Source organism: Prunus avium, chromosome 6, assembly GCF_965620075.1.
Source record: "Prunus avium chromosome 6, drPruAviu1.hap1.1, whole genome shotgun sequence".
Taxonomy (NCBI): Eukaryota; Viridiplantae; Streptophyta; class Magnoliopsida; order Rosales; family Rosaceae; genus Prunus; species Prunus avium.
Window position 1 is genome coordinate 34,778,450 of NC_142289.1, and position 26,017 is coordinate 34,804,466.

At 38.0% G+C, this 26,017-nt stretch overlaps 6 protein-coding genes across 8 annotated transcripts; 4 read left to right on the forward strand and 2 right to left on the reverse strand.

Moving 5' to 3' along the window:
* The first annotated feature begins 610 nt into the window (after nt 1-610).
* Nucleotides 611-6,107, forward strand: LOC110762865 (neutral ceramidase 1). Of its 2 annotated transcripts, none has more exons than XM_088255334.1 (10): nt 611-805; nt 926-1,315; nt 1,588-1,796; nt 1,880-2,224; nt 3,188-3,452; nt 3,565-3,835; nt 3,934-4,059; nt 4,481-4,544; nt 4,786-4,946; nt 5,406-6,107. In XM_088255334.1, exons 2-10 carry the CDS (start codon nt 972-974, stop codon nt 5,955-5,957), a joined length of 2,337 nt encoding a protein of 778 aa, XP_088111460.1. In that variant the 5' UTR covers nt 611-805; nt 926-971; the 3' UTR covers nt 5,958-6,107. The 2 variants fall into 2 exon arrangements, with proteins under 2 accessions (XP_088111460.1, XP_088111461.1); XM_088255335.1 differs by having other exon boundaries at nt 931-1,315.
* Nucleotides 6,108-6,834: 727 nt separating this feature from the next.
* On the forward strand, nt 6,835-12,391 carry ENOC (cytosolic enolase). The gene is made up of 14 exons (XM_021965138.2): nt 6,835-6,995; nt 7,095-7,233; nt 7,420-7,574; nt 7,922-8,096; nt 8,550-8,621; nt 8,712-8,828; nt 9,249-9,329; nt 9,662-9,738; nt 10,014-10,117; nt 10,320-10,418; nt 10,521-10,606; nt 10,984-11,070; nt 11,184-11,381; nt 11,928-12,391. Exons 2-14 carry the CDS (start codon nt 7,129-7,131, stop codon nt 11,997-11,999), a joined length of 1,428 nt encoding a protein of 475 aa, XP_021820830.1. The 5' UTR covers nt 6,835-6,995; nt 7,095-7,128; the 3' UTR covers nt 12,000-12,391.
* Nucleotides 12,392-12,481: 90 nt separating this feature from the next.
* Nucleotides 12,482-15,474, forward strand: LOC110762613 (putative sugar phosphate/phosphate translocator At5g05820). Its single transcript, XM_021965267.2, has 4 exons — nt 12,482-13,608; nt 14,181-14,284; nt 14,377-14,605; nt 15,026-15,474. The coding sequence occupies exons 1-4, from the start codon at nt 13,174-13,176 to the stop codon at nt 15,170-15,172; spliced, it is 915 nt and encodes a 304-aa protein (XP_021820959.2). The 5' UTR covers nt 12,482-13,173; the 3' UTR covers nt 15,173-15,474.
* A 42-nt stretch (nt 15,475-15,516) lies between these two features.
* On the reverse strand, nt 15,517-17,672 carry PCNA2 (proliferating cell nuclear antigen 2). Its single transcript, XM_021965148.2, has 4 exons — nt 17,172-17,672; nt 16,337-16,489; nt 16,150-16,247; nt 15,517-16,015 (listed from the first exon to the last, which is right to left on the reverse strand). The coding sequence occupies exons 1-4, from the start codon at nt 17,488-17,490 to the stop codon at nt 15,785-15,787; spliced, it is 801 nt and encodes a 266-aa protein (XP_021820840.1). The 5' UTR covers nt 17,491-17,672; the 3' UTR covers nt 15,517-15,784.
* Nucleotides 17,673-18,760: 1,088 nt separating this feature from the next.
* Nucleotides 18,761-22,294, forward strand: UCP2 (uncoupling protein 2). 2 transcript variants are annotated; one of them, XM_021965637.2, is made up of 9 exons: nt 18,763-19,099; nt 19,730-19,948; nt 20,051-20,129; nt 20,283-20,416; nt 20,524-20,622; nt 20,743-20,847; nt 21,527-21,601; nt 21,760-21,846; nt 21,937-22,294. In XM_021965637.2, the coding sequence occupies exons 1-9, from the start codon at nt 19,019-19,021 to the stop codon at nt 21,958-21,960; spliced, it is 903 nt and encodes a 300-aa protein (XP_021821329.1). In that variant the 5' UTR covers nt 18,763-19,018; the 3' UTR covers nt 21,961-22,294. The 2 variants fall into 2 exon arrangements, with proteins under 2 accessions (XP_088110165.1, XP_021821329.1); XM_088254039.1 differs by lacking the exons at nt 21,527-21,601; nt 21,760-21,846; nt 21,937-22,294 and adding an exon at nt 21,396-21,525 and having other exon boundaries at nt 18,761-19,099.
* Nucleotides 22,295-22,715: 421 nt separating this feature from the next.
* Nucleotides 22,716-24,915, reverse strand: GIL1 (glucose-6-phosphate isomerase, putative (DUF641)). The gene is made up of 3 exons (XM_021965453.2): nt 24,683-24,915; nt 23,706-24,427; nt 22,716-23,628 (listed from the first exon to the last, which is right to left on the reverse strand). The coding sequence occupies exons 2-3, from the start codon at nt 24,385-24,387 to the stop codon at nt 22,847-22,849; spliced, it is 1,464 nt and encodes a 487-aa protein (XP_021821145.2). The 5' UTR covers nt 24,388-24,427; nt 24,683-24,915; the 3' UTR covers nt 22,716-22,846.
* Between the last annotated feature and the right edge of the window lie 1,102 nt (nt 24,916-26,017).

The window sequence follows — 26,017 nt, forward strand, 5'->3', positions numbered from 1 at the left end:
TCTTTATGTTAGAGATTCTTTTTTAATTGGATGAATGGTACGAGAGATTTAAATTTGAACATTTCTTTCAATATTAAGAAGAAAAATAATGAGAGAAGATATATCATTATATTAAGAGCTAATTGGTAAAATAGTATTTGAAAACCGACCGTAATGTAAAATGGATTGTACGTGTTTCTTTTTCTATTTTAAAGATAATAACATACCGGTCATGTGAACCTAATTTTAGGAGCATAACTATCACTCCAAGTTACATACATAGTGATCTAGAGTTTCTAGTTACAAAGTAATTCATTTTAAAATTCAACGATACACCTGTTATTGTTCTCATACGTGACAATCAACAAATAATATCAAAATTTACACATACTGTTAAACTCAATTGAGACTTGAATTAAGAAAAAAAATTATTGAAAAGAAAAATATCCCTCAGAGTGCAGGACAAGATCCGAGATCCAAGCCCATTAAGCCGATCTAATCAAATACTTGAGACTCACAGTACACAGCCGGTTCCATGCACCCAAGGGCCCCGCCCGCCACGTCAAATCAACAAATTTATTTAAAATAGAATTTCTGACAACTACCAAAACCATATTTAAGCATCCGTCCGTGCCTGCCATTCCCCGCTACCAGTAATATTTTTCTTCGCTTTGACTACATTACAAAACGCAGGTGTGCTCTGAAGTTCTTCTCTCTCAAACAAACACCCACACCTCTCCCTCTCTCTCTCTCTCTCTCTCTCTCTCTCATCACGGGCTTTGTTGAAGCACTGGGTCAGCGAAAACTGCTCTGAAAGTGTATTGAGGTACAAACTAATGCATGAGAGCTCATTTCAGTTCAATTTTGAAGTGGAATTGTTACTAATTCTCTAACTGTGTTGAATTGTTTTCATCAAAAATTTGCTAATTTTGTGTGTTTCTCCAAGGGAAGGAAATGGTTAAGCTATAATCGGTTTATTTGGAGGAGCTGCCATGGAGTTTTTGGGTCTCGGCGATAACAAGGTTCGGAGAACTTATGGAGCTTTGTGGTTCAAAATCGCAATTCTACTCGTTCTGTGTAGTGTTCAAGGAGCTCTCTCCGATTCGAACTATTTGATTGGTCTTGGGAGCTACGACATCACGGGTCCTGCTGCTGATGTCAACATGATGGGGTACGCGAACATGGAGCAGATCGCTTCAGGGGTTCACTTCAGGTTGCGAGCTCGCACGTTCATTGTGGCAGAGCCGCAGGGGAACCGAGTGGCTTTTGTGAATCTTGATGCTTGCATGGCCTCACAGCTTGTGAAATTGAAAGTGGTGGAGAGGTTGAAGGCAAGGTAACCCATTTTACTGACATTTTTGGAGCTAAGCTGCAATTGTCTATCAATGTATATAAATTGTCAAATTGCATTAGTTTCTATAGTTAATCGTATCTTTCATGTTATTTGATATGTTTCTAAGGTCCCATAAATGCTGTTGTAACTTGGTAGCAAGAGAATTTTAAAATGAACTAAGTTTAGAGGAGTGGCTAAGTCCACAGTTTGTTTTAAGGGTGATTTCATCTTTTTAGGGTATATGACAGAAATCTTACTGGGTTATTATTTGGCAGGTATGGGGACCTGTACACTGAAAAGAATGTAGCTATTAGTGGAATCCACACCCACGCTGGCCCTGGGGGCTATCTCCAATATGTGGTGTATATTGTAACATCTCTTGGGTTTGTGCGTCAGTCATTTGATGTCCTTGTTGACGGCATTGAGAAAAGTATTATTCAAGCTCATGAAAATCTCGGGCCAGGATCAATTTTTGTTAATAAGGGTAAGTGGGAGAGTCCTGATCCTTTTCTCTTTCTTTTCAATTATTAGTGACTGTGTCCTCATGTAGGTTTTGGTTCTTTACAGGGGAAATCTTAGATGCTGGCGTAAATCGCAGTCCTAGTGCTTATCTCAATAACCCTGCATCAGAGCGCAGTAAATACAAGTATGACGTCGATAAAGAAATGACTCTTCTGAAGTTTGTTGACGATCAATGGGGTCCAGTTGGCAGCTTCAATTGGTTTGCAACTCATGGAACTTCTATGAGTCGTTCAAACTCATTGATTAGTGGGGATAACAAGGGTGCTGCTGCTCGATTTATGGAAGACTGGTTTGAGGAGACTGGTTCTAGAAGCGCATATTCTGGTGAAGTTGCTGCTGATGGAATCCCCCGAAGAGTCTCAAACTTATTTAATGACCGTCATGATAATCGTGAGTTGCTCTCCAGTTGCATTTAATTACTGTACATGAAGATAAAATTGGTTTAGGTTCTTAAGAAATAGCTTAATTGAATTATAGTTAAAATATGACATTGGTCGTGAGCTAGAATTTTGGCACAGAAACAACTTGTCATATTTAAACCATGTTACTACAACATATATACTTGTCAACACCCTTTGTAATATTTAATGATGTCTGTCTTAGCAGAGGCTATACCTGTGTCAAGGATTTGGATACTGCATTGCATATGGGCCTGTCATTGTTATATGCATATGCATATATATGTGCACTTTGAATGTCTGGGACGTTAATATTGCTCTCAACTTCTCTGAATTTTAAGCTAGTGTTTTACATGGTGATGCTTGCTTGATGCCCAACTACATATATGCCTGTACTACATATATGATGTACACAGATACTGCAAAATTTTGTATACCTTAAGCATGGCTGACTTGCCTCTGTATGTTTTCCTTTTATTGAGGGGAACCAATGAACTTTGTGTGTTATAAGAGAACTTTTGAAAACAAAACCAAGTATGCAAGAGGAGTTATTCTCAAAATCATTCTGATATCTTTTGAAATATGGCATGTTAATAGGATTTGACATCTTTCAACTCTCTACCTTGATTGTTTTTTATCTGTGCATCGTGTAAACATATGTAATAATCTGAAGGAGACATTGGTGCATTTGCATGTTAAATGTTGGGTTTCATTGTACATTCAAAACTATGGGTTTGGCCAGGACTATCTTCTTATAGGAATGTGAAGCAAGAAATGTATCTATATCCACAGTCTACGATAGATTTTTTGTTAAAATTGACTAACTAAGATGTAGAAGTAAGATTGGTTTGTTCTCACAGATTAGGTTGTGTTGAGTCATCATAATACTTTTAGTTATGAGAACAACAAGAAAGGGAGTAGAAATTGTTTAATTTGTTTTTAATTCTGATTTCAGACCATGAGTTACTAGAGCTTGCTGCATCCTTTCAGTCTCCTCCTGGTAAGCCAGCAACCAGGACCTTGAGTGTTGCAAGACGTGTCAGGGGTGCACTAAGGCAGGCTGACAAGCCTGGATTTGTTTCTGCATTTTGTCAATCAAACTGTGGTGATGTAAGCCCGAATGTTCTAGGCGCTTTCTGTACAGACACTGGACTACCTTGTGAGTTCAATCACAGCACCTGTGGCGGGAAAAATGAGTTGTGCTATGGCCGAGGACCGGGGTATTTATTCCTTTTCCCACTATATTTCTTTTGTTACTGACATGTGTACATATGACTATGGTTTATGATGCCTGTGCAAATGCTAAATTGCATCTTGTACATGACGTTACAGTTACCCAGATGAATTTGAAAGTACACGTATTATTGGTGAGAGGCAACTCAGAAAAGCTGTGGATCTTTTCAACAAAGCATCTGAGCAGTTGAGGGGGAAGGTTGACTATCGCCATGCTTACATAGACTTCTCCCAAATTGAAGTGACGTTTACCAAACAGGGAGGAGGTTCAGAGGTGGTAAAAACATGCCCTGCTGCAATGGGGTTTGGATTTGCTGCTGGAACCACTGACGGACCTGGAGCTTTTGATTTCAAGCAAGGCGATGATCAGGTAACATGTAAATGCAATATTTCATATGTAGTGCATGTTCTATGCTCTCACAATAATTTCTAACTGACCATTTTGCATGGTTATTTGTGTCATATCAGGGAAATCCCTTCTGGAGGTTGGTGCGCAACGTACTCAAAACACCAGGCAAGGAACAAGTGGATTGTCAGAATCCAAAGCCAATCTTGCTTGATACTGGTGAAATGAAGGAACCATATGATTGGGCGGTAGGTTGCATCACATATTTCATTTGACAAAGATGTAGCATTAAATGAAACTCCCTAAATAGTTGGATCATATAGTATCTCATTCATACCATTTAAAAGTCTCTGTAATCATATAGCTTCACCTGTTATATTATATTGTAGTTGAGGTTCATAACTTATGCAAGATTCATATCAGATTCGTGTTATATTAGCAATAGGAAATAACAGCTTCTGTTTCATCTGTTCTGGATTCTTCAGGAGACAATCTGCATAGCAATATATATATATATATATTCCAAATTGTCTTTCATGTATAGGCATGAGGTTGCAGCCATTTGAGTTGTTTTCTCTATGAGCTAGAAAAATATTTTTGGTATCTTCTGAACTACTATAATATTTTCCCTAAAGATTACTTATATCTCTCTCTCCATTGTTCCTGCAGCCTTCAATACTTCCAATTCAGATCATTCGAATAGGGCAGCTTGTCATTCTCAGTGTACCTGGAGGTAGTATCTTACCCTTCTTTCGTAAAACTAAGCAATCTAGAAATAGCCCATATTTTTTAAAATAGTAAGAGGGGCCAAATGGTGCATGGCTAGTATGCTATTGCAGTAAGTGTCTAAACAGAACTTTTGTTAATATGTTAAAGTTGCTTTTTTGGACACACTAAAGTCCATCTTTTTTACTTTGAACTGGTCAACAGTTTGAATGCCTCCTAAATTTTTGTCATGAATTTGTTCCGCACAGAATTTACAACAATGGCTGGTAGGCGTCTCCGTGATGCTGTGAAGACAGTACTGACTAGTGGTAGTAATGGCGCAAATGTTCATGTTGTTATAGCAGGATTGACTAATACTTATTCACAGTATATAACTACCTTTGAAGAGTTTCAGGTGCAGAGATATGAGGTGAGTTATTTTTTTCTTGAATTTATAGATTGCCTATGCATTCTAACACAGAGATAATTTGGAAAATTCCTAGGATATATTAAACAAAATTAGACATAAAATCGTAAAACTTTTCAGTAAGTTAACAATGCACCCTAAATATGACATATAGGTAGCTTACGAAATTCTCAGAACGTAGGTTCAGTAACCAGTTTAGACTACTGGTTCTTCCTACTAGGAAGTGGTTTAGGACTAAACCTGTGCTCTCAATAATAAAATAAATGCCATATTCCATCAGCCTCCTGTGGAAACAGCTTGATTTCACCCTCTTATTTTTCATTAAGTTAGTTTTTATAAGTTCTATTGTAGCATTATGGTTCAAAATTCATAAATAGGTGTGTTTATTATGATTGTACAGTTTTGTCTTGGGACTGTTATAGTGTAATCGAAATTCATTATTTAACCCATTATGCTTCCCAGGGTGCCTCCACTCTGTATGGACCACACACACTCAGTGCCTACATTCAGGAGTTCAAGAAGCTTGCTACCGCTCTCACCAGTGGCAAACCTGTTGCACCAGGTCCACAACCCCCTGATCTCCTTGATAAACAAATAAGCTTACTTACACCTGTTGTGATGGATGCAACCCCTCGCGGTGTTAGTTTTGGGGACTGCAGCTCCGATGTTCCTCAGAACTCCACCTTCAAGAAAGGCCATGACATGGTAACGGTTACGTTCTGGTCAGCTTGTCCTCGGAATGACCTTATGACTGAAGGTACATTTGCCCTTGTGGAGATTCTCCATGGAAAGGATACTTGGGTTCCAGCTTATGACGACGATGATTTCTGCCTGCGGTTTAAGTGGTCAAGACCTTCCAAACTCAGCACTAGAAGTCAGGCAACCATAGAGTGGAGAATTCCTCAGTCTGCAACTCCCGGTGTTTACAGAATTAGACATTTTGGTGCCTCAAAGAGTCTGGTGGGATCGATTCGCCACTTTACAGGTTCATCTAGTGCTTTCGTGGTAGCATAAGACTCTGTAACTTTGTATACGGGGTATTTGGTAGCATTTTTTGCTAAACATACGACTGTGCACCACGGGATCTATCTTGCGTCTATAGAGAGCATCTCATATTTCTTCGTTTGTACTATGATGCAATATAATCACGTTGTTTTTATACTACTCTCGTGCTCTCTTCCAAATCTAGAAAATTGGTTTGCAAATATCCCTTTGGCGAAAGGGAGGATATGATAAAATGGATAACAGGTGCAATAGCAAACAAATATGGAATGAAAATTAAGGTAGCCGGATAAAAAATAAAGGCTAAATTATACTTTAATTTAATATGTGTACTCCAAGGACATATATTGGAATTATTCTAATTTATGTTTCTCTCGTGTTTGCTAACACATGGGTATTAGAATTATTCAAATTCTTGACTCTACTGCGTTTACTAATACAGAATAAAAAATTATGTAAGTGGCTTGAAAAAAATCGTAATCCAATTCCAATTGCTCAATTCCCACTCCTATGTTTCCCAATTCATTCCAATTCTTATGTAACTTCTTTCATCAAACTAGAGCCAAATAACACTATAAAAATAGCAAGTTTCATCAAACTTGCTGCGGTTTCATTTGATCTGAGTATTCATTTTCATCATATTGGATTGGTGAAAACTTAAAGGTTTTTTAAATAAAAAAACAATGTGAAAAAAACCTGAGTTTTATTGTAATTTCACCAACTCCATAAATAAATAAAAACCCAATATGAAAAAAGAGAATGTGGAATGCCAGCAAATTATAAGGATAAATTATTTTAAATCATTATTTGACCCAAAAAAAAATATTTAATCATTACAAACACTAACTAATTTGAATTACACATCAGAAAATATTGTAATAAAACACGAAAACCAAAAGCAACGGGGATTACACCAGAGACGTTGCGTTTTGCTACGGTAAAACCCCGGGACCTGAAGCTTTGAGAAGCCTCATCCGAGATTATAACAGAAGCAAGAGGAAGACACTCAAAATTCAAAAACAATATTCGGAGCCAGCGCCAGTCTCTTCAGTAAGTCATAAGCTTCTCACTGTGTAAAGCTTTTATTCAATTAGAGCTCAGCCTCTCTCTGTAGAGCTCAAATCTGAAAACCACCATTGTTTTCGTCAGAAATCGAGTTAGTTTTTCTCAAAAGAAGAAGAAAATGTCGGTGCAAGACTATTTGGATAACCACATGCTCTCTCGGAAAATCGAAGACGCCGTCAATGCCGCCGTTAGGGCTAAGGCCCCCGATCCCGTCCTCTATATCGTAAATCTACTCACTCTCTCTCTCTCCCTCTGTTTGGTTCCTCGGACGATGAAAATGCGGGAGTAATTAAATTATAGAAAAATAAAAGGAAATTGTAGTTTCTTTGATTAGTTTTGTCTGAGCTGTGCGCGAGTTTGTGTTTCGATTTGTGCTGATTTTGTTGTTGTTATGAAATGAATAATGCAGTCGAATCATATGAGGAAAGCGATTCCGTCAGTGATAACGAAGGTCAAAGCTCGGCAGATCCTCGATAGCAGAGGAATTCCAACTGTTGAAGTGGACCTCCACACTAACAAAGGAATGTTTCGTGCTTCTGCTCCTAGTTCTGATATTTCTGGAATGTAAGTTTCTTTCTCTCTCTCTCTGGTGTTTGGCTGCTGAGAAAATTTATTCGTTAAGGAATTCAACTATTCATATTTTGATCATTAGCTCTATATTTATCATTGTTCTACATAGTTTGTAGAGAAAGCATAAGACTTTAAAGTGTCTTATGCTTGAATTGCATAATTTTTTATTTGTTTTCTTTGCGCGTGGAAATGATTTAAGAAATTGAACTGTTATTGCATAATCAAGAAACTGTTAAGTATCTATATATGTTATGCCACTTGTGGACTATGCTATTTGATCTCCATCCCATTCAAAATTATAATATATTATGTATGGTCGGGGATATTACTTTTGAAACCAGGTATGAGGCTGTTGAATTGCGAGATGGGGACAAGGGATCGTATCTTGGAAATAGTGTGACTAGAGCTGTTAAGAATGTGAATGAGAAAATATCTGAAGCATTGGTAGGCATGGATCCTACGCTTCAGTCTCAGATTGATCAGGCAATGATAGAGCTGGATAGAACAGAAAAGAAGGTACTTTTTATTCAGTGTGACTTTATGTAATTGAGCTCTTTTCTGATCTGTGCTATGTGCTATTTGAGTATTAGTTACTGATATATTTTGGTGCTTGCATGGCATTGCATTTCTAGTCTGATATCTGGTAGTATTCTATGACTCTCCTTGTCTATCGATATAAAATCATAAGTGTTAGGCATCTCTCTAATATATTTGCAAATTATGCATATGGAAGTCTGAATGTTAACTGTATCAAGCATTTGTAATCTTAATATTGATTTTGCTGCTAATAGTTTTCTGAATATACTTAATTTTTGGATTTATGATTTCCTTTTTGGCCATTTCATACACTACTACTTTGTGTCCTTTCTCTTATGTAGTGAAAAAGGAGAATTCTTAGTTTCTTCTTTCTTTCTTTCTTGTTTTTTAGGAACAAAAATAAAGTTATGATACTCTTAAATCAACTTTCAGGGTGAACTTGGAGTAAATGCCATACTAGCTGTGTCAATTGCTGCTTGCAAAGCTGGAGCGGCTCAAAAAGAGGTATGACTCTTTTCTATTATTACTTTCTAAGTTTTGGTAATACTTGTATACTCTATTCCCCCAAAGTTTCTGAGAAAAGATAAACATCAGGTGCCACTGTACAAACATATTGCCGACCTTTCTGGAAAATCACAACTGACCCTGCCTGTCCCTGCTTTCACTGTTATAAGTGGGGGAAAGCGTGCTGGGAATAATCTGGCCATTCAGGTATGCTCTGGTAAGCTTTAATGTTTAGATATGTACTTTCCAAATCTTCTGTTTTGGGTTGTGATTTATGTGGGGAGAGGGTTTCAAGATTTGCACCATTTTTGTTGTTGTGAGTATTTGTATTGACATCATGAAAGTATGATATTTTCACTTAAAATAAGGTCGGAATTTAAAATTTTAAGATCATTGGTTCTTGGAATCTAACTACGTTGGAATTCACTAGTTAGATACTTCTAGATACTACTCATGAATGTGATTGTTTCAGAAACCACTGCTTAATGTTCTCTTTTTCCATCCTATAATATTAGTTTTAACCTGCTGAGGCTGTTTAGTGATTTTGATTATAATGTTTTTAACATGAACACTTTCAAATAATGTGTAGCATGTCCTTATAATTAAACTTTACTTCTAAATATTTAGGAAATTATGGTTCTCCCAATTGGAGCTAACAGGTTTGAGGAGGCATTGCAAATGGGATCGGAAACCTATCATCACTTGAAGGTATTTCATCTCAATTGTTTAACTTTTGAGATTATATCCAGTGTATTGCTCCTAGTGACGTGAAAATCTGTTCTAGTTTGAGAGACTTGTTGAGTGGCTCATTTTTTTTAAAGTAACTGTCCTTATTTATGTTGCAAATTTTATAGCATATGGTTATGTTCTAAAAAGTAATGGACTTGAGCAAAAAAATTTCCACTTGAAATTTTATTAAGCAGTAATTTAACCACATGCTGCTTAAAGGTCAAATGGGCTTTGCTCTGTACATGTGAACAAGGAGATGCCACCATGCCCCGTTATTATTGATAGTTTATTATTGTTTGTAAAAAGAACAGGCTGTTATTACAGAAAAATATGGTGCACATGGATGTAATGTTGGAGAAGATGGTGGTTTTGCTCCAAACATCTCCAGGCAAGTGTTTTTTCTATGATCTGTGATCTTCTTTAATTTCTTTACCTTACGGGAGCCCCCCTGAAACTGCCTTCTAAAAATGAAAGCTAACTTGCGAAAGAGGAAAACCAACCATCTTGCAAGCTCTTACAATGCATTAAAGATTGTTTTAGCTTTGTATAACTAATTGTAATGGCTGTTGTTACTTTGTGGCGTATGAGAAAAGGTTAAATTTACTAAAAGGTTATGTGATATGCCTTTTGTTATTGTTATCATTTTTCTGTATCTCTTGGCAGCATTAAAGAAGTCTTGGATCTTGTTAAAGAGGCGATCAGCAGAACAGGTTATAATGAGCAAATAAAACTAGCAATTGATGTTGCTGCTACTGACTTTTGCATAGGTGATGGATCTTTCTTGAAAATTGGTCTTTCTGTAACATAAGAAAATGTCGAAAATAACTACATGCAATATATTCTTGGTGGAAAGCTGAGGCTAAAATAACCTTGTAGTAATGGTTAGAATTTTATTTTCTTTCTAAAAAGAACACGAGTTCATATATACTTAAATGCTGATATTTTGCTTTCTGTTTCCCCATGATACAGGTACAAAGTATGACCTGGACTACAAATCAGCAAATAAGTCGGGACAAAATTTCAAGTCAGGCCAAGATATGACTGAGATGTATAAAGAACTTTGTAATGGTACATAATTATCTCCTTTTAAGTTTCTCAATGTTTTTGTGTTTGATTTTCTCTGTGACTTACCCTTTTATCTCTACTTTTCCCCTGTTTTTGGGGTGTTAGAGTACCCAATTGTTTCAATTGAAGACCCATTTGATAAGGAGGACTGGGAACACACCAAAAAGTTTTCTGGTCTTGGAATTTGTCAGGTTTGTTTATTTTTTCTTGTTGGTGATTTATTTAGTGTCCTGGTGCTTGCATTCTTCGACTGAATTAACTTTGGCCAGAGAAGGCATTGATACTCATGGAGAATTATGTAGGAAGTAACTAGACATGGTATTGTAGCTGTTCTTATTTTACATCCTTGTGAATATTTAAGGTAGTAGTAACTGCAAATCCTGTTGGATGTAAAGATTAACTTATAAGAATAATTTGGTTGGCTTGCCTGTTACTGTGGCTGAGTAATTTAGGAGCTCCCCTATATAAATTAGTTAGCTTAGTTGTCTATCAGATTCGCCAAGGATCTTTCTATTTTACACCTGAGATATGGCTAGATGTTTTAACTTGAAGACTGGTGCTTTTGCAGGTAGTTGGAGATGACTTGATAATGTCGAATCCAAAACGTATTAAGAGAGCAATAGAGGAGTCCACTTGTAATGCTCTTCTTGTAAAGGTATTTAGCTTGTATTTGGATGAAATTAGAAAATTTGGTTTAGGTGTATATTCTGTTATTGTTCTATGGTATTGAGCTATTTTAAATACTATATTACTATGATTCAAAATTAGATAAACCAGATTGGGACAGTTACCGAGGCCATTGAAGTGGTGAAGTTGGCAAAGGATGCGCACTGGGGAGTGGTGACATCCCACAGATGTGGTGAAACTGAAGATTCCTTCATAGCAGACTTATCTGTTGGTCTGTCAACAGGTCAGATCAAAGCTGGTGCTCCTTGCAGAGGCGAGCGGCTGGCTAAGTATAACCAGGTCAACTTTTATATTTACTTACCATGTCCACGGTTCTTCTGTCTATCAGCTGCGTAACAAGCTCTTGGTATCAGATTTTTTCTGCAATCCTGCATGGAGAGTATGTGAAGTACTTTTGCAGCTCCATATTTGATATTCCATATACGACAGTTACCTTTTTCCTAGCTTATGCTATAGAAACAAGTAATTACGGATGGAATTGTCCAAGGACAAGTTGAATCGATAAACTGTTATATTTGTCTACACTATAAATAACTTACGTGTCCATGGTGCATTTCATCCTCTCGTTTTTTTTATCTCGTTTCTTCTGATTTTTTTTTTATTATTTTTTTTAAAAAGTCATTTTTTATACTCTTCTATGTATTTATCTGCTAATGAAATGCTACCTGCTACTTTCTAATAACTTACCCTATAAGGCTGATATGATAAAGATGGTCAGTTTTCCAAGAGGTCCAACCATCTCTAGGTCTATAGTTTTTAGCGCCATATATGTCTTGTTACAAAGTAAGCCATGATTTGAAACTGACTGGCCAAAGTTTCTTACAGTTGCTTCGAATTGAGGAAGAACTTGGGGACAACGCATTTTATGCTGGTGAAGACTGGAGGGAATCACCCTAATCATTTTCCCAGGTTTCCTCCACACAATTTTATTTTCCTCATATTCTTCATTCAAAGTTCGGGGCTCTTACTGTGCACATCATGAATAGTCATCAACATGATCCACCGCTCACTGGTTCTTCTGCTTCATTGTTTTTGTTATCGAGTGTTTTTTCTTTGTTTTTTATATGAAGAGATGGAGAGCATCAAGAAATGTGTAATTAAGTTTGCCAAGTTCTAGACATGGGCCTTTAGACTAATGAAATTTTCAGATACAAATTGCAGAGAGAGAAAAAAAAAAAAAGGGTAACAGTTTTGAGTAAATTTCCCCTGGATCTGAACTTTTGTTGGCAAATTGTTAGAGTGGATGTTGTACTGGCCATATAATGATGATTTTCCTGTAAGCTTGTCAATGATTTTTGTGAACTGTGCTTGACATTATCGCATACAATGACCAAAACTCTTGTGAATATTTTTCTTATACAAGCGATATTCGCGGAAGGGAGAGCCAAATATAAGATCTCGCATGCAGGATGGGCTAAACGTTGCTAACCGCTTGAGTTGCATGTCCTTTACTACCAAGCCCAATCTCATGTGAACTGACCGTCAGGTGAAAGAAATCTGAAACTAAAGAAGCCATCGACAAAACTTGTTTAATTTCCAAACATAAACTCTTCATACGGCCAGGTGAAATAAAGCAAAATGTATTCATCTAATATTTCTGACATGAAACATATGGAGCTACAAAATTTGCTAGGAGGCAAATGACTAACAACGGTTGATTTAACCGAAAACTTGTATATGTGTTTCACACTCATGGACGAATCCCAACCGTTGACCACCATCACAATTATCATTTTAGAGTCACATTTCTCATACTGAAATTCTAACATAACATCCAAAGAAAAAAGCCAAAACATAATAAACGTGAAGAACCAAAATACTCATCCGACTTTAAAGCTCGAAATCTACGTTCCAATTCTGTGTCCTATCGACCCTTCTCCTTCCCCAGATCCTTTACATCCATATCCTCCATTGCTATCACCTCCAATCCCACCCTGTGATCAAATCTCTCTCTCTCTCTCTCTCTCTCTCTCTACACAACAACATCCATGAACTCAACCCTTTGCTTCCTCCAACATACAAGGAAACCAAAACATTTAAGCTTGTGAACGAAAAAAACCCGAAAAGAAAAATGTCAGACAAGTTTTTCACGGTCGGATTAATAACAACCTGGTACTCATCGAACATCGGAGTCTTGTTGTTGAACAAGTTTTTGCTGAGCAATTACGGGTTCAAGTACCCGATCTTCTTGACCCTTTGCCACATGCTGGCTTGCTCTCTCCTGAGCTACGTAGCCATTTCATGGATCAAGGTGGTGCCCATGCAGAGCATCAAGTCACGTGTCCAGTTCCTCAAGATATCGTCCCTTGGTTTCATCTTCTGTTTGTCTGTCGTTGGCGGGAACATCTCGCTCCGGTATCTTGCCGTCTCGTTTAACCAGGCTGTTGGCGCCACGACGCCGTTTTTCACCGCGGTGTTTGCGTATCTTATGACCCGCAAGAAAGAGGGCTGGCTCACCTATGTTACTCTCATACCGGTTGTCACCGGTGTCGTTATTGCCAGTGGGGTAAGAACAGCTCCTTCATTTTTATTTTATTTTCTTTAAATTTATTGTGAGTATAAATGTTGCCCTTTTCTCCTTTATTTTTTGGATTGGACCTCCCTTTTGATGAATTAATTTTCCTGATTGGGTTGCATTCATTTTGTGTAATTTAGTTGATGTTCTTGCTTCATGAATTTTAAGGGTTTCTTTTCTTCTTCTTTTTATTGATTTCATTGTCATAAATTCCTTAATTTTTTTCCAGTTAAGACGTAAAATATATTTTCTCAAAATTTCGTTTGACTGCATATTCTAGCTGCAAATTACATATGTCAGTCTAACAATAGTTGGTTGTATGATCATTACGAGAGAGGGTTATTGAAAGAAAAATGTCGTATACATTCGTTGGATGCAAGAATTTCTGAGGGGTTAGTATAAACTGAGTAAATTTGTACTCATTGTTTGCTTTTTCTCACTGCCAAAAACATTAAAAGCAAGGATTTTGTTTGGTTAGATATACATCTCTTGTTGAAGTTGTGAGAGTGAGAGCTGTTGATCATTACTGAATATTCAGAATTTTCTCTTTCCATTGACTGAAGGGAGAACCAAGTTTTCATGTCTTTGGATTCATAATGTGTGTTGGTGCTACAGCAGCAAGGGCACTCAAGTCAGTGCTCCAAGGAATTTTGTTGTCTTCTGAAGGGTAAGATTTTGAACAACTCTATCAATTAATGTGATGTTCTGATTGATGAGCTGATTGATAGTAGCCATCTCCAATTTTAATTATTTTATCAGGGAAAAGCTTAATTCTATGAACCTCCTCATGTACATGGGTCCTGTAGCTGTTGCAATCCTTCTACCTGCAGCACTTTATATGGAAGAGGATGTGGTTGGGATCACAATTGCACTTGCAAGAGATGATGTGTCCATCGTATGGTATCTAGTATTCAATTCTGCTCTCGCATATTTTGTCAATTTGACCAATTTCTTGGTAACAAAACACACCAGTGCCTTGACCCTCCAGGTAAAAATATTATCCCTCTTCTTTGCAATTTTGAATTTATTTGCGACAAATGCATTATCCAAAACAAAGCTTAAATGTGGGACAAATGCGTCCTTGTTTGCTTACTTAATGTTACCTAGTTGAATCTCATCTCAATGCTCTCTTCGTTCTGAGAAAAACTTATGTGAGGTTGTTCATGTCGCATGACAGTGTTGAGTAGTAATTTTAAATATAGAATGTGGTTTAAAATTTATAATCAAACACGTTTCGTTCTTTAACTAGACTTTCTCATACTCAGTTCTGTCACGTGGCATAGATAGGCCCACCCACAGAAGCTTTTCTCCTTGGTTCCTATATTGTTTGTGACATTCTTGCTCAATGTGGTTCCTATTTGGTTCATTGTATCTAAAACCCCTAATTGAGATATTGGGGATCTTCCAGGTGTTGGGAAATGCAAAAGGAGCTGTTGCTGTGGTGGTTTCAATTTTGATATTTAGAAATCCTGTATCAGTGACTGGGATGCTCGGTTATTCTCTTACAGTAACAGGAGTCATTCTCTACAGCGAAGCCAAGAAGCGAAATAGATAAGATTACCCCCGAGTTTTTAATGGGTTGATGCAGCATATTTTTTGAGTTACACCCTCCCAAAATATTTTTATGCAAAAGAGAGGAAGAGGGCTTGTCTGCCCAATCAGAAAGGACATGTTTATATTGCTTTGCCAGCTTGATCCCTGATGTGCTAGCTCAATTTTATTGCTGTTCGTTCTAGGGTTTTTAACAGGGGATTTTGAATCATTTACTTTTAAGCCTTAGCAGGATTTGGTGTTCTAATTCTGTGTATCATTCTTCAATTTTGACAATCAATGAAAGATGATATGATGATTTAGTTATACATGAAACTTTTACCTTCACATAGCTACTAGGCACCAATATCAGTGAGCATTTGCAGAGTTCATTTGATTATATAACCACAAATCAAACACGAACCCCAACAAAGGAAAAGGAGAGGAGAAAGAACAATGTTTTCAATTAAAAACCTACAACACAGAACCTAATGGATTTGAAGATTCCTAAACTACAGATTTGCCAACTCAGTCACTGAGAAAGCAAGGAAAACCTCGAATCGGAGCTTATATGAAAAAAATCCTCTACATGGATTTTTAAACAGTGCAGTTCAAGTAAACAAACAAGGCATAACACTCAAACTTCAGGCTTTGTCTCATCTTCATCTTCTTCTATCTTAGGAGCCAAATAGAACCTGATGTAGCCCATCTCTGCAATCTTGTACTCAACCACAACCGGAAGTTCAGAAGACAGGCTGATTGTAACTGTGTTCGACAATGTGGTCGCTTTTGTGAAGGAATTCATGTACCTCAGAGCAAATGTCAATGAAACTGGCTCATTCATATCAATAACGGTTGCTTCTTCAGGCTGCAATTCCCAAAAATTAGAAAGGAAAAGAAACAGAGTTAGACATTGGATTGCAATACCAAAAACCATACAGCTTGTACATTAATGTTTTGTGAGGACACTGTCGCATAATTACAGGGATACAATAGCAATACCTTGTCCACTGTAGTGTTCTGCCTACAGACGATGTTAGCAGTGCCAATATCCCCTCTTGTAGAGAACTTCACACCTTCCTTGGTCACAGATATCACAACTGCAAGCAACATCAACCCATTACTCAAAAATCAACATATCAAATTTGGAGAATCATGAATATTCTAAGGAGACAAAAGTTAACAGTACCTGTATCACCAATGCCACTGAGGTCTTTACATATCCTAGCAAACTCAGCTGAAGGCATCTTAACAATAGCATGGTATTCTGCCTCCGGAATTCCAAGGTGCTCACTATCAATGTCCATCAGCTTCATCTCAAAATCAGAAATTTTATCTTGTGCTGTGATCCATTACCCAAAGAACAAAATACATCAATTAGAAAACAACATTGAAGCATGGTAACAAGCCGTCACATAACCAAAATTACTTTAAAACATTTCTAACAATTACCACTATTGGATAATGTCTCCCTACATTTCTTTGTCCACTTCATTATAACTTTCATCATTTCCGTTTATTTTCTCTCAATATCAGTAGTTACAAATTTCCAAACCCTCCACATTACAATCAATATCGGTAATTACTACCTTGCATTGAAGTAAAGAACAACCATGGCAGGAGCATGTAAACAAAACTCTACATCAGAACCTAGATAGGTATGAAATGATAAACCTCGGCCAAGATTGAGTTAACAGAAACAAACCCAGTTTATCTTTATACAACATTTTATAGTGATGATATATAATTCTGACTTAACAGAAAGCCCATAATTTCCAACCAAACACTATCAGGCTATAATTTTCATGCCAAATAATTATGAGACATCTATCAAATTCAGTTTCGCTTCAATTTCAAGATTTGCATGTCATGTTTCTTTTGTTTTCCAACAATTTATCATACTCAACAACAAAAAACAAGATTTACAAAAATTCAAAGTTAATAGAAAAACAAACAAGCATTACCAGCCAAAAGAAAACGAATTTAACAGCAAAAAAGGAATGAAAGAAAGAAGAGGAGCATACTGGGACTTTCGAACATGAAGGTGACAGTATCGCTGCCATCGTCAGCCTTGATGGTGATGATGTCATCATTTCCGGCGCATTTCAGCATCTTGGACATGTTGGTGAGGTTCATGCCCATGGAGATATTGCGGTCGCAGCGGTAGTGCTCGAAGCCCTCGGATCTGAGCAGCAGCGCCACCAGCGCCACGTGGCTGGAATCCATGGCCTGGAGGGAGAAGCCAGTGGCGGAGCAATCGAAGTTGGCGTCGTTGACGAGGTCCTTGATGGACTCAAGAACCTTCTTCAGCAGCGACCCCTGAACCAGTCGGAGCTCCAACATCGTTTCCGGGTCGTAGAGGTGTACGGATTCTTGATTGGCGTTAGGGTTTTCTTTTGGGGGGAAAATAGGTGCAGTAGATTTTGAGGGGGTGGGGTTTGGGGTTAGGGTTTATATAGTGGAGGAGGGAAATGAACCGTGTTTGGGAATTTTGGGTTTCAATTGGCGGGATTTCGTAGAATTGTGTTCCCGCGCACGACTTGGAGGATGTCTTGCCTACTGTGATGATCCAGCTTAAATGCTCCTGCACCTTCAAAATTGGGCCGCAACATAATTGTGGGCTGTATGGGATCCAAGCCCAGCCCAAGTTTTTTTTTCCTTTTTTTTTAATACAAAACAATAATAAAGTATAATCTTACACACACTACCAAAGTGTTATGGGAATGAGAACCTGAGGCCATTGATCTGCAAGTCAATACACTTTTCATTTAAACTTTCTTTCACATTTTTTAACTTTTTCTTTTATGTAACTCAAGGTTTTTTTCCAACGATAAGTATATTTCTTGAACTATAAGTCATCCCACAAAAATCTATGATACGCTTAAAATATTTTGAAAATGTTGTTGGGGTAAGTAATTACTAGTTAGTACACGCTGAACAGATTGATGATGCAATATGTCAAGTTCTACATTTAGCATTGTGACTACGTACCCTTCCCCCACACTATTTTTTTGGGTTGATGTACATCGACGAATCCCTTTCTCAGCACATGACAGAAAATAAATAGAAAACAATCGAAAAGAAATATTAAAAAAACATCACTGAATTAATTTTCTTCGTTTTATTTTAATAGCATTATCATGGTTCTTTTAGATGAAGAATTTATCATGATGTATAAAGTATATTACACAGACGAGAAGATTCTCTTTGGATCTGATGACCAAAAAGTCAAATGTATGATGGGTTTTTGTTTTATTTTTTAATACAAGCGATATTGAAGAAGGAGAGAATTGAATCTAGATTTCGTACATGAATAAATGCTTATAACAACTTGAGATACAAGCTCCTTACAACTATATGATGGTTTTTTTACTACATGGATACCTTTTTTTAAATCTGTTGAATTGAGTGCATAATTTGATAATGTAAACTGATATTTCAATATTTTTTGAATTGGTCTACAAAAATAAAATTGTAAATTCATCAATCACCACAAGAAAATAAAAATATTACAAAAATTTTTAAATGCAAAGGAAAGCCAATAATCACACATCAACAAATCACATTGAAGAATTTGAAGTTGAGAAGGATTAAACTAATAGAACCCATAATCACTTACCCCCTAAAATAATTGAAACGATGACGACAAGAGAGGCAAGAATAGCAAGGAGTGAAAAACTCAGTTTTGCAAAGCTTTGAATGGAGACCAAAAAGAAGGCCATACTATTTCTTCCATGTACCTTTCCTTCATAATTACTCGTTATCCACCTTCTTTATAACCTTAACGCCATTCCCTCTCTTCAACTCAACCAAAAATTTGCCTACCCATTTTCCCAATCCTTGCTTCTGAGCTTTCGTTTTGCACCTTCCAATGGCAGATCTCAGCCCCAGGTCTGAGATCTCATTCTTGCAAACTTTCCTGTGCAGTGCTTTCGCTGCCTGTTTCGCTGAGGTATCGTTGATCCTTCTGTTTATGTGAATGCCTCTGTATATTTTCAGCTGATTTATTAGTTTTACTTCTTAGTTAAGAAATATGCTTAACTGGGTTAGCTGTTTGATGATTATTTGGCTTTAATTTCTGTTTTTTAGCTTAATAAATGTATTTTGTTACTTGGGTTATGCCAGTTTTATATGAAGATCAATGCTGCTTGTTCAATTTTTTGGAAAGTAGTTAGCGTAATGTCAATACGTTTCCTTGATGGTTTATGGGTTTAAATTTTACTTGGATTCTGAGTTTGTAGCATTCTTGAATGTTAAAATGTAAGGGTAGCTCTTCTTGTTTGTGTTTGACAGCGTGTCCTGGTATAATAATGTGGATTAACTGAAAGAAACTAAAAAATTAATTAGGGTGCAAAAGTGGGAATATTGATTACAACCCTTTAACATATGATATGATTAGGTTATAAGCTTAATGCTAAGCTACAATTCAAATGAGTTGGCAGCATTAAGACGATATAGGACTCTAGCTGATGCTTGGCAGCCTGATAAGGTCTTGTGTATATGTGTATTCGTAACAATTGCTGCTCGGTATATAACATTTAAGAGATTCTTCCCATTTGGTTTCTACATGGATATTGTGCAGTTCTGTACCATTCCTTTAGACACTGCTAAAGTCAGGCTCCAGCTCCAAAAGAAAGCAGTTGTGGGGGATGCAACTGGCTCACAGAAATATAAGGGCTTGTTTGGTACTATGGCTACCATCGCTAGGGAAGAAGGTTTAGCAGCACTTTGGAATGGCATAATTCCAGGATTACAACGCCAGTGTATTTACGGAGGCTTAAGAATTGGGTTATATGATCCTGTGAGTTCCAGATATGTTTCTTTCACAAATGCAATTATGAATTCCTGTTAAATGCTTTATTTGTGACACATTCTGCATATCCATAAACTGCATGTTGAACAGGTCAAAATTTTCCTTGTTGGCAGTGCTTTTGTTGGAGATATTCCTCTGTTCCACAAAATACTTGCTGCTCTATTGACTGGTTAGTATATTTGGCAACTATCTTGCTGGAATTAATTGTATTGCGCACTATTCACTAACATACTCTGCGTCTGTTGCTATTATCTTCCTTGCCATTTGAACTGAAAAAGTAACTTTAACAGCATACTCGTATCACAAACTTTCGTATTGACAGGTGCTCTGGCAATCATAGTGGCTAATCCAACAGACCTTGTGAAGGTTCGACTTCAAGCTGAAGGAAAATTGCCAGCTGGAGTTCCTAGGCGTTATTCTGGAGCTGTAGATGCTTATTTCACTATAGTGAGACAGGTTAGTTTACTTAAAGTAGAACAAAGTTTTTAGTTTACCTTTTTTTTAACTTTGTTTTCACATCAGCTTATTCGTCTTTGTTAATTAATATTTGTCAAAATAATCAGGAAGGAGTAGGGGCCCTGTGGACTGGGCTGGGGCCAAATGTAGCACGAAATGCTATTATAAATGCAGCTGAACTAGCCAGTTATGATCAAGTAAAGGAGGTAATATCAGAGCATTCCATCTCTTAAGTTCAATTATCTTCATCATTTGCAAGTGATTTCGAATTTTCTACATCTAGGATGATAAATCCCAGTGAGTCCTGATACTTCATACTTATGCAGACGATTTTGAAAATTCCAGGGTTCATGGACAATATTTTCACTCATCTCCTAGCTGGTCTGGGTGCCGGTTTTTTTGCAGTTTGTATTGGCTCTCCTGTTGATGTGGTATGCATTCTGCAACCAATTAGTTGTAAAAATAAGTTTTGTACTCCAATTTATCTTCATAAGGCTGTAAATAAATAAATTGGTTTGAATTGCAACTACAGTGAAATGCAAATGCACTATTGCCAAAAAATATGGAAACTTTAGAGATATTTTTTAAACAATAAATTCTTCATGGCAGATCATCAACCTTTTAATTTCAACTTTGATATTGACCTAGGCTTTCTAGAACTGAAATTTCAATATTAATTCATTATATGTATATATATATTTATAATTAACATATGGAAATTACAGCTGAAGTGTAAACATAAAACAGAATTTTAAAGAGAAGTTATCAAATGATAAATCTCTCGTTCGCTCATTCTCTCTCTCTCACGCTGCTTTGTAAAGCATTGCATTGGAAATGAAAATATTGAAGATTATATGATGAATATGGCACTGAAAGAAGAAAAAAAGATCTGTGCATGCTATATTTATTCTCAAAATTTTAAAAATCATGGAATGCTGATTTTGCGATAGTAGCATAACCTGCATATTGTCCGGTGCAGGCTGTAACAAGGGTGTGCTATTGAAAGATTGTGATGACATTTTCTTATTGTACAAAACAATTTTATATAGTTTTTGATGGATGAGCTAGTAAGGAAATGTTGGGTTGGATGCCCTGCTTGTTATGTTCCAGGTGAAATCTAGAATGATGGGAGATTCTACTTACAAAAACACCTTTGACTGCTTCGTCAAAACTTTGAAGTATGAGGTATGTTGGTTTATTTCAGTCTTAATCCGTATTTCCACTCTGGCTGTACCATTCATAGTCATTACCCTTCAAAGCGTTTCATTTAAGTAAAAGGGCCGAAATTTTTGTCACCAGCTTCCTTAAATATTATGGAACTCATGACAGATGATATACTGCAGGGATTTTTGGCCTTTTATAAAGGGTTCCTCCCAAACTTTGGTCGGCTAGGATCTTGGAATGTGATTATGTTTCTAGTGCTAGAGCAAGTAAGATCACAGTAATAGTTTTCGTTTAATCGAAACCTACTGATAAATTGTCATGATGCTTATTTGCTCTTGTTTGTTCACCCATGGCAGGCGAAAAATATTTTCAGGGTATGAATCTGCTCTCCTGATTTTGAGTTTCCGTGAAGACACAACTTTTGCTTGGGAATTGCCTCTTCAATTGTTAAAGATCCGTTCTTTTTTATCTTTTTTGTCCCCTCTGCAAGATTTCTTTTACTTTTCCATTTTATGCATAGTAGTGTTACATCATTGATCATTGTATCACTGGAGAGGATATGAAAGGTTTAGAAGGCATCATTGCATTGTACCACAGAGAACTGTGGGAAGCTACTTCCCTTCCACTGTACCGGATAGTAACATAATATTTACTATCCAGATAATTTATTACAATGCCATTTGAATGGATACCAGATCATTCTTATTCTTGTGACATCATCTTAGTAGGTGTCTTGGTGATTGCATTGCCTGAAACATTTACATATTGGAGCAAAGCTAAAGCGATCTCATTTTCTTTTCTAACCATATTATAGATGACATTTTAATAGTCACGAGATCCAACTATAAAAGTGAGTTTTATAATATAATTAACAATAATGTAATGTAATCGGTAAATATGGTATGATGTAAGTGATTCTAATTTCTAAATAATGTAATGTGATCGGTAAATATGGTATGATGTAAGTGATTCGAATTTCTAAATATTGAAGCATCGAAACCTTGCATACATCAACGGCTACAAGTCGCTAATGATGGCGTAGTTCTTTCATCTTGTTATATATAGGCTATGAGATTTATAATCCATATGCAATTATTAAAGGCAATATTTATCTCTAAAAAGTGCAAAAGAACGATTCTAAGAAAAAGGTACATTTTTATATCACACACCACGGTGACAGTGACACAGCTAAACATTACACAAAGGTACGAGTCTAAATAACATCAGGCACTACTCGCTAGCAGCCTAATGATATTATTAACATATCTAATTCCGGTTTACCAGATAAACCCTGGCCTTAATCACTGACCCGTTCCCAAACTTAAACCCTGGACTCACCGGAAACCCGACAACCTGACCCGACGGAACCCGCCCGCCCGCAAACTTCCCAACACTCTCCATATAACCCTGATGAAACTCAGCTCCTCGACTCGCCTCGAACTGACTCGGCGCCGGGTCCAGCGAAAATGCAAGCAAATGCAGCAACCACACCGCCTTCGCCAGCCCTAAAAACTCCCCGTAAAACTCACTCCTCGGGTGCCCTCCATCTACGACATGTCGTCTCTGCTCCAAGTCCCCAAACAACGACTCCTCCATCTTGGGATGAACGATCGCCAGGTACTTGGCGGAGCAAAACTTCCCGAACTGACACGTGGGCAGGATCCCGAGAAGCTCGGTGGGGTCCATGGCCTTGAAGTCCCGGTACTGAGCGAAGCAGTCGCGGCGGTGCTGTTCCGGGTTGAGCAGCGAGGAGAGGCTGCCGTCCATGTAGAAGGTCTCGTGGTCGAAGCCCTGGAAGAGCTTTCGTGAAATGTACGACTGCAACGCGTACCTGGCGTTGCCGTTTTGCGTCGCAATGATCGACGACGTGCTGAACGATCCGGCGGTGATGGCGGTAGCGGCGGCGGCTTCAATTGATCGGACGGCGGCGGCGATGTCCCAGTGGGCCCCGCGCATGAGAGAGAGGAGCAGCGATGTGAACGACTTCGATGCCTCTCTCACTTGGCTCATCGTCGCCTCGAACAGCTCCGGCGCCGGAGTTACTGCGACTGTAATTACAGAAACGTTAACAAGGGTAGAATTGTCATTTTGGAATATAAGACAAAGCAGGTAGATACTTTAGTACCTTGAGTTTGACTGCTGCAGCCGACCTTCCTCCTGGACAGAGACCTGCCCTTCTTAGAGTGGGAGATGTTAACGACGCCGTTTAGCTTCTCCATGAGGTTTTGGATCTCGACCTCTCTGGACTTCACTTCTCTCTTCAGCTCCTCCACCGCCGCCTCGTACGGCGCCACCACCTCTCTCAATGTACTCGCCGTCATTACTACTCCGCCACCTCCGCCAGAGGTGCATCTTCTTCGAAATCTCTCTCTGAGCACCCCGAGTTTTCTCAGCTCACCCACCACCGCCACGTCAGCTGTTCTGAGCTTCTCCTGGTCCCACGGGCTGTGGGCCTCTTGGAGGTTGACGTACGCCTTTTTCATTGCCGAAACGGCGTCGAACACCTCCCTCATTGCCATCTCCATCTCTATCACCTCCTTCTTCGTCTTCGTCGACGTCCCCCGATCCTCCCGAGCCCTAAACCCTAAACCTCCGTCTCCAATCTCACCTTCATCTTGTTCCTCTTCGTCGTCCTCGTCATGCTCGTCGTAGCTCTCATTCTCGTACGCTTCATCCTCCTCGTCGCCACCGCGTCGACTCATCGGCGAGTTGCCGGGATCGTGCCGGCCGGCGGCGAGAGGGTGTAGCAAGCAAGAAGCCGCCACTCGCTGAATCAGATCCGAGAAATTCGAAACCTTTCCCGCCATTTGCTCCTCTTTCTTCCTCGCCTTTAGTACCTCTCGGCCTCTGAAAATCCAATTGCAATCACACACAGACAGATCAGATTCTCCCAGTAGCAGAGTAGCGCTTTGAAAGAGAAAGCATAAGGGGTGGGGGCGCAGGATAAGGAAAGCGCCACCAACGCGTTTAGGATAGCAAGTTTAACCCATCTAATCTCCCGCAATTTTTATCATTAATTATTACATTATTAGTTAATCAATTAATAAAAGAGCTGAAATAATTTAAATTAAAACAATAAAATAATGAAGCTCACTGACTGACCTGTCGGAGCGCAGAGACAATCCTGTTTGCTTATGCTTCCCCGGCAATGGATCCCCGTGAAACGGAACGGAGTACAGGTTGTCCCGGTATCCGGTGATGGCGGCGGCGTTCTTCTTCTTTCTGAGTGAACTGAAAATTAACGGCGTTAGGGCCTCAAAAACGCAGGTTTATCTCGAGTTATGGGCACAGTGGTGGTGGTTGAGTGTGTGTGACTGTGGAGGATAGGAGGGTATGTGCATGTGAAGAAAGAGAGTGTAAAATGGACAAGTGTTCGGCTACCGTACACATGTAATGTAGTCCAAAAGGACACGTGTACGGGACGGATTTGGAGTGACGGTTGACCATGGAAAAGTTTCCTTTTTAATTTGATCAAGAGATGGAGACTGGACAGGGATTCGTGGACAGTCCAGAAAAGTAAAAATAATTTCAACCTTGAAAATGCCATTTTCCTGACTCTTGCAATGGTTGAAAAATTCACACGAAAATGCTACTTTCCTTGCGATGCATGCTGCAATGGTTGAGCGTAATGTATTTTATCTCTATCTCTCTTCTTATATGATTTAGTTAGCTGATGCACTTATATTCGGGATAGAAAACACACTTGTAAATACTACATCAAGGATAAGTGAGCGTTTCACCTATCCCGTGTGTAATGTATTTTTTTAGTATCTCAATTTTGATATAATTAGTTAGCTGATGCACTTACATCCATAATAAGAAAAACACTTGCTCCTACTACATCAAAAAGAGATAAGCGTTTCTCGTATATCCAAGGTTTACTGCCAGTTTATTTTTATCTCTCTTCTTATATGATTAGTTAGATGATGCACTTATATATCCAGGATAGGAGAAACTACATCAAGAAGAAGCAAATATTTATTTTATTCGGGATGTAGTGCCACTTTCTCTCTATCTATATTCTCTTATGATGAGTTAACTAATGCACTTACACTCAAAATACAAAAAAACAGTTGCCCATACTACGTTTAGGAGAGACAAGTGGTGTCTCCCATTTTGTAGTGCCTCTTTCTTCATATCAGTCTCTTTTCTATACTGGAGATTAGAGAAACACTTGCTCATACTACAATCCATTGGATGGATCATGTTAGGATGCACTTACCAACTTGCAAAATTAGTAAGAACCTCGGCAACAAACAAAATTAATAGTCTATAATAATAATGTTATGTTTTGCAATAAACAAAATCAAATGAGCACAATCAATCCACTAATTAAGTGTACCATTCATATATATATATATATATATATATATATATATATATATGTATGTATAGGTTACCTTACCTTAAACTTTCTAGATGCGAGCACCAAGTAAA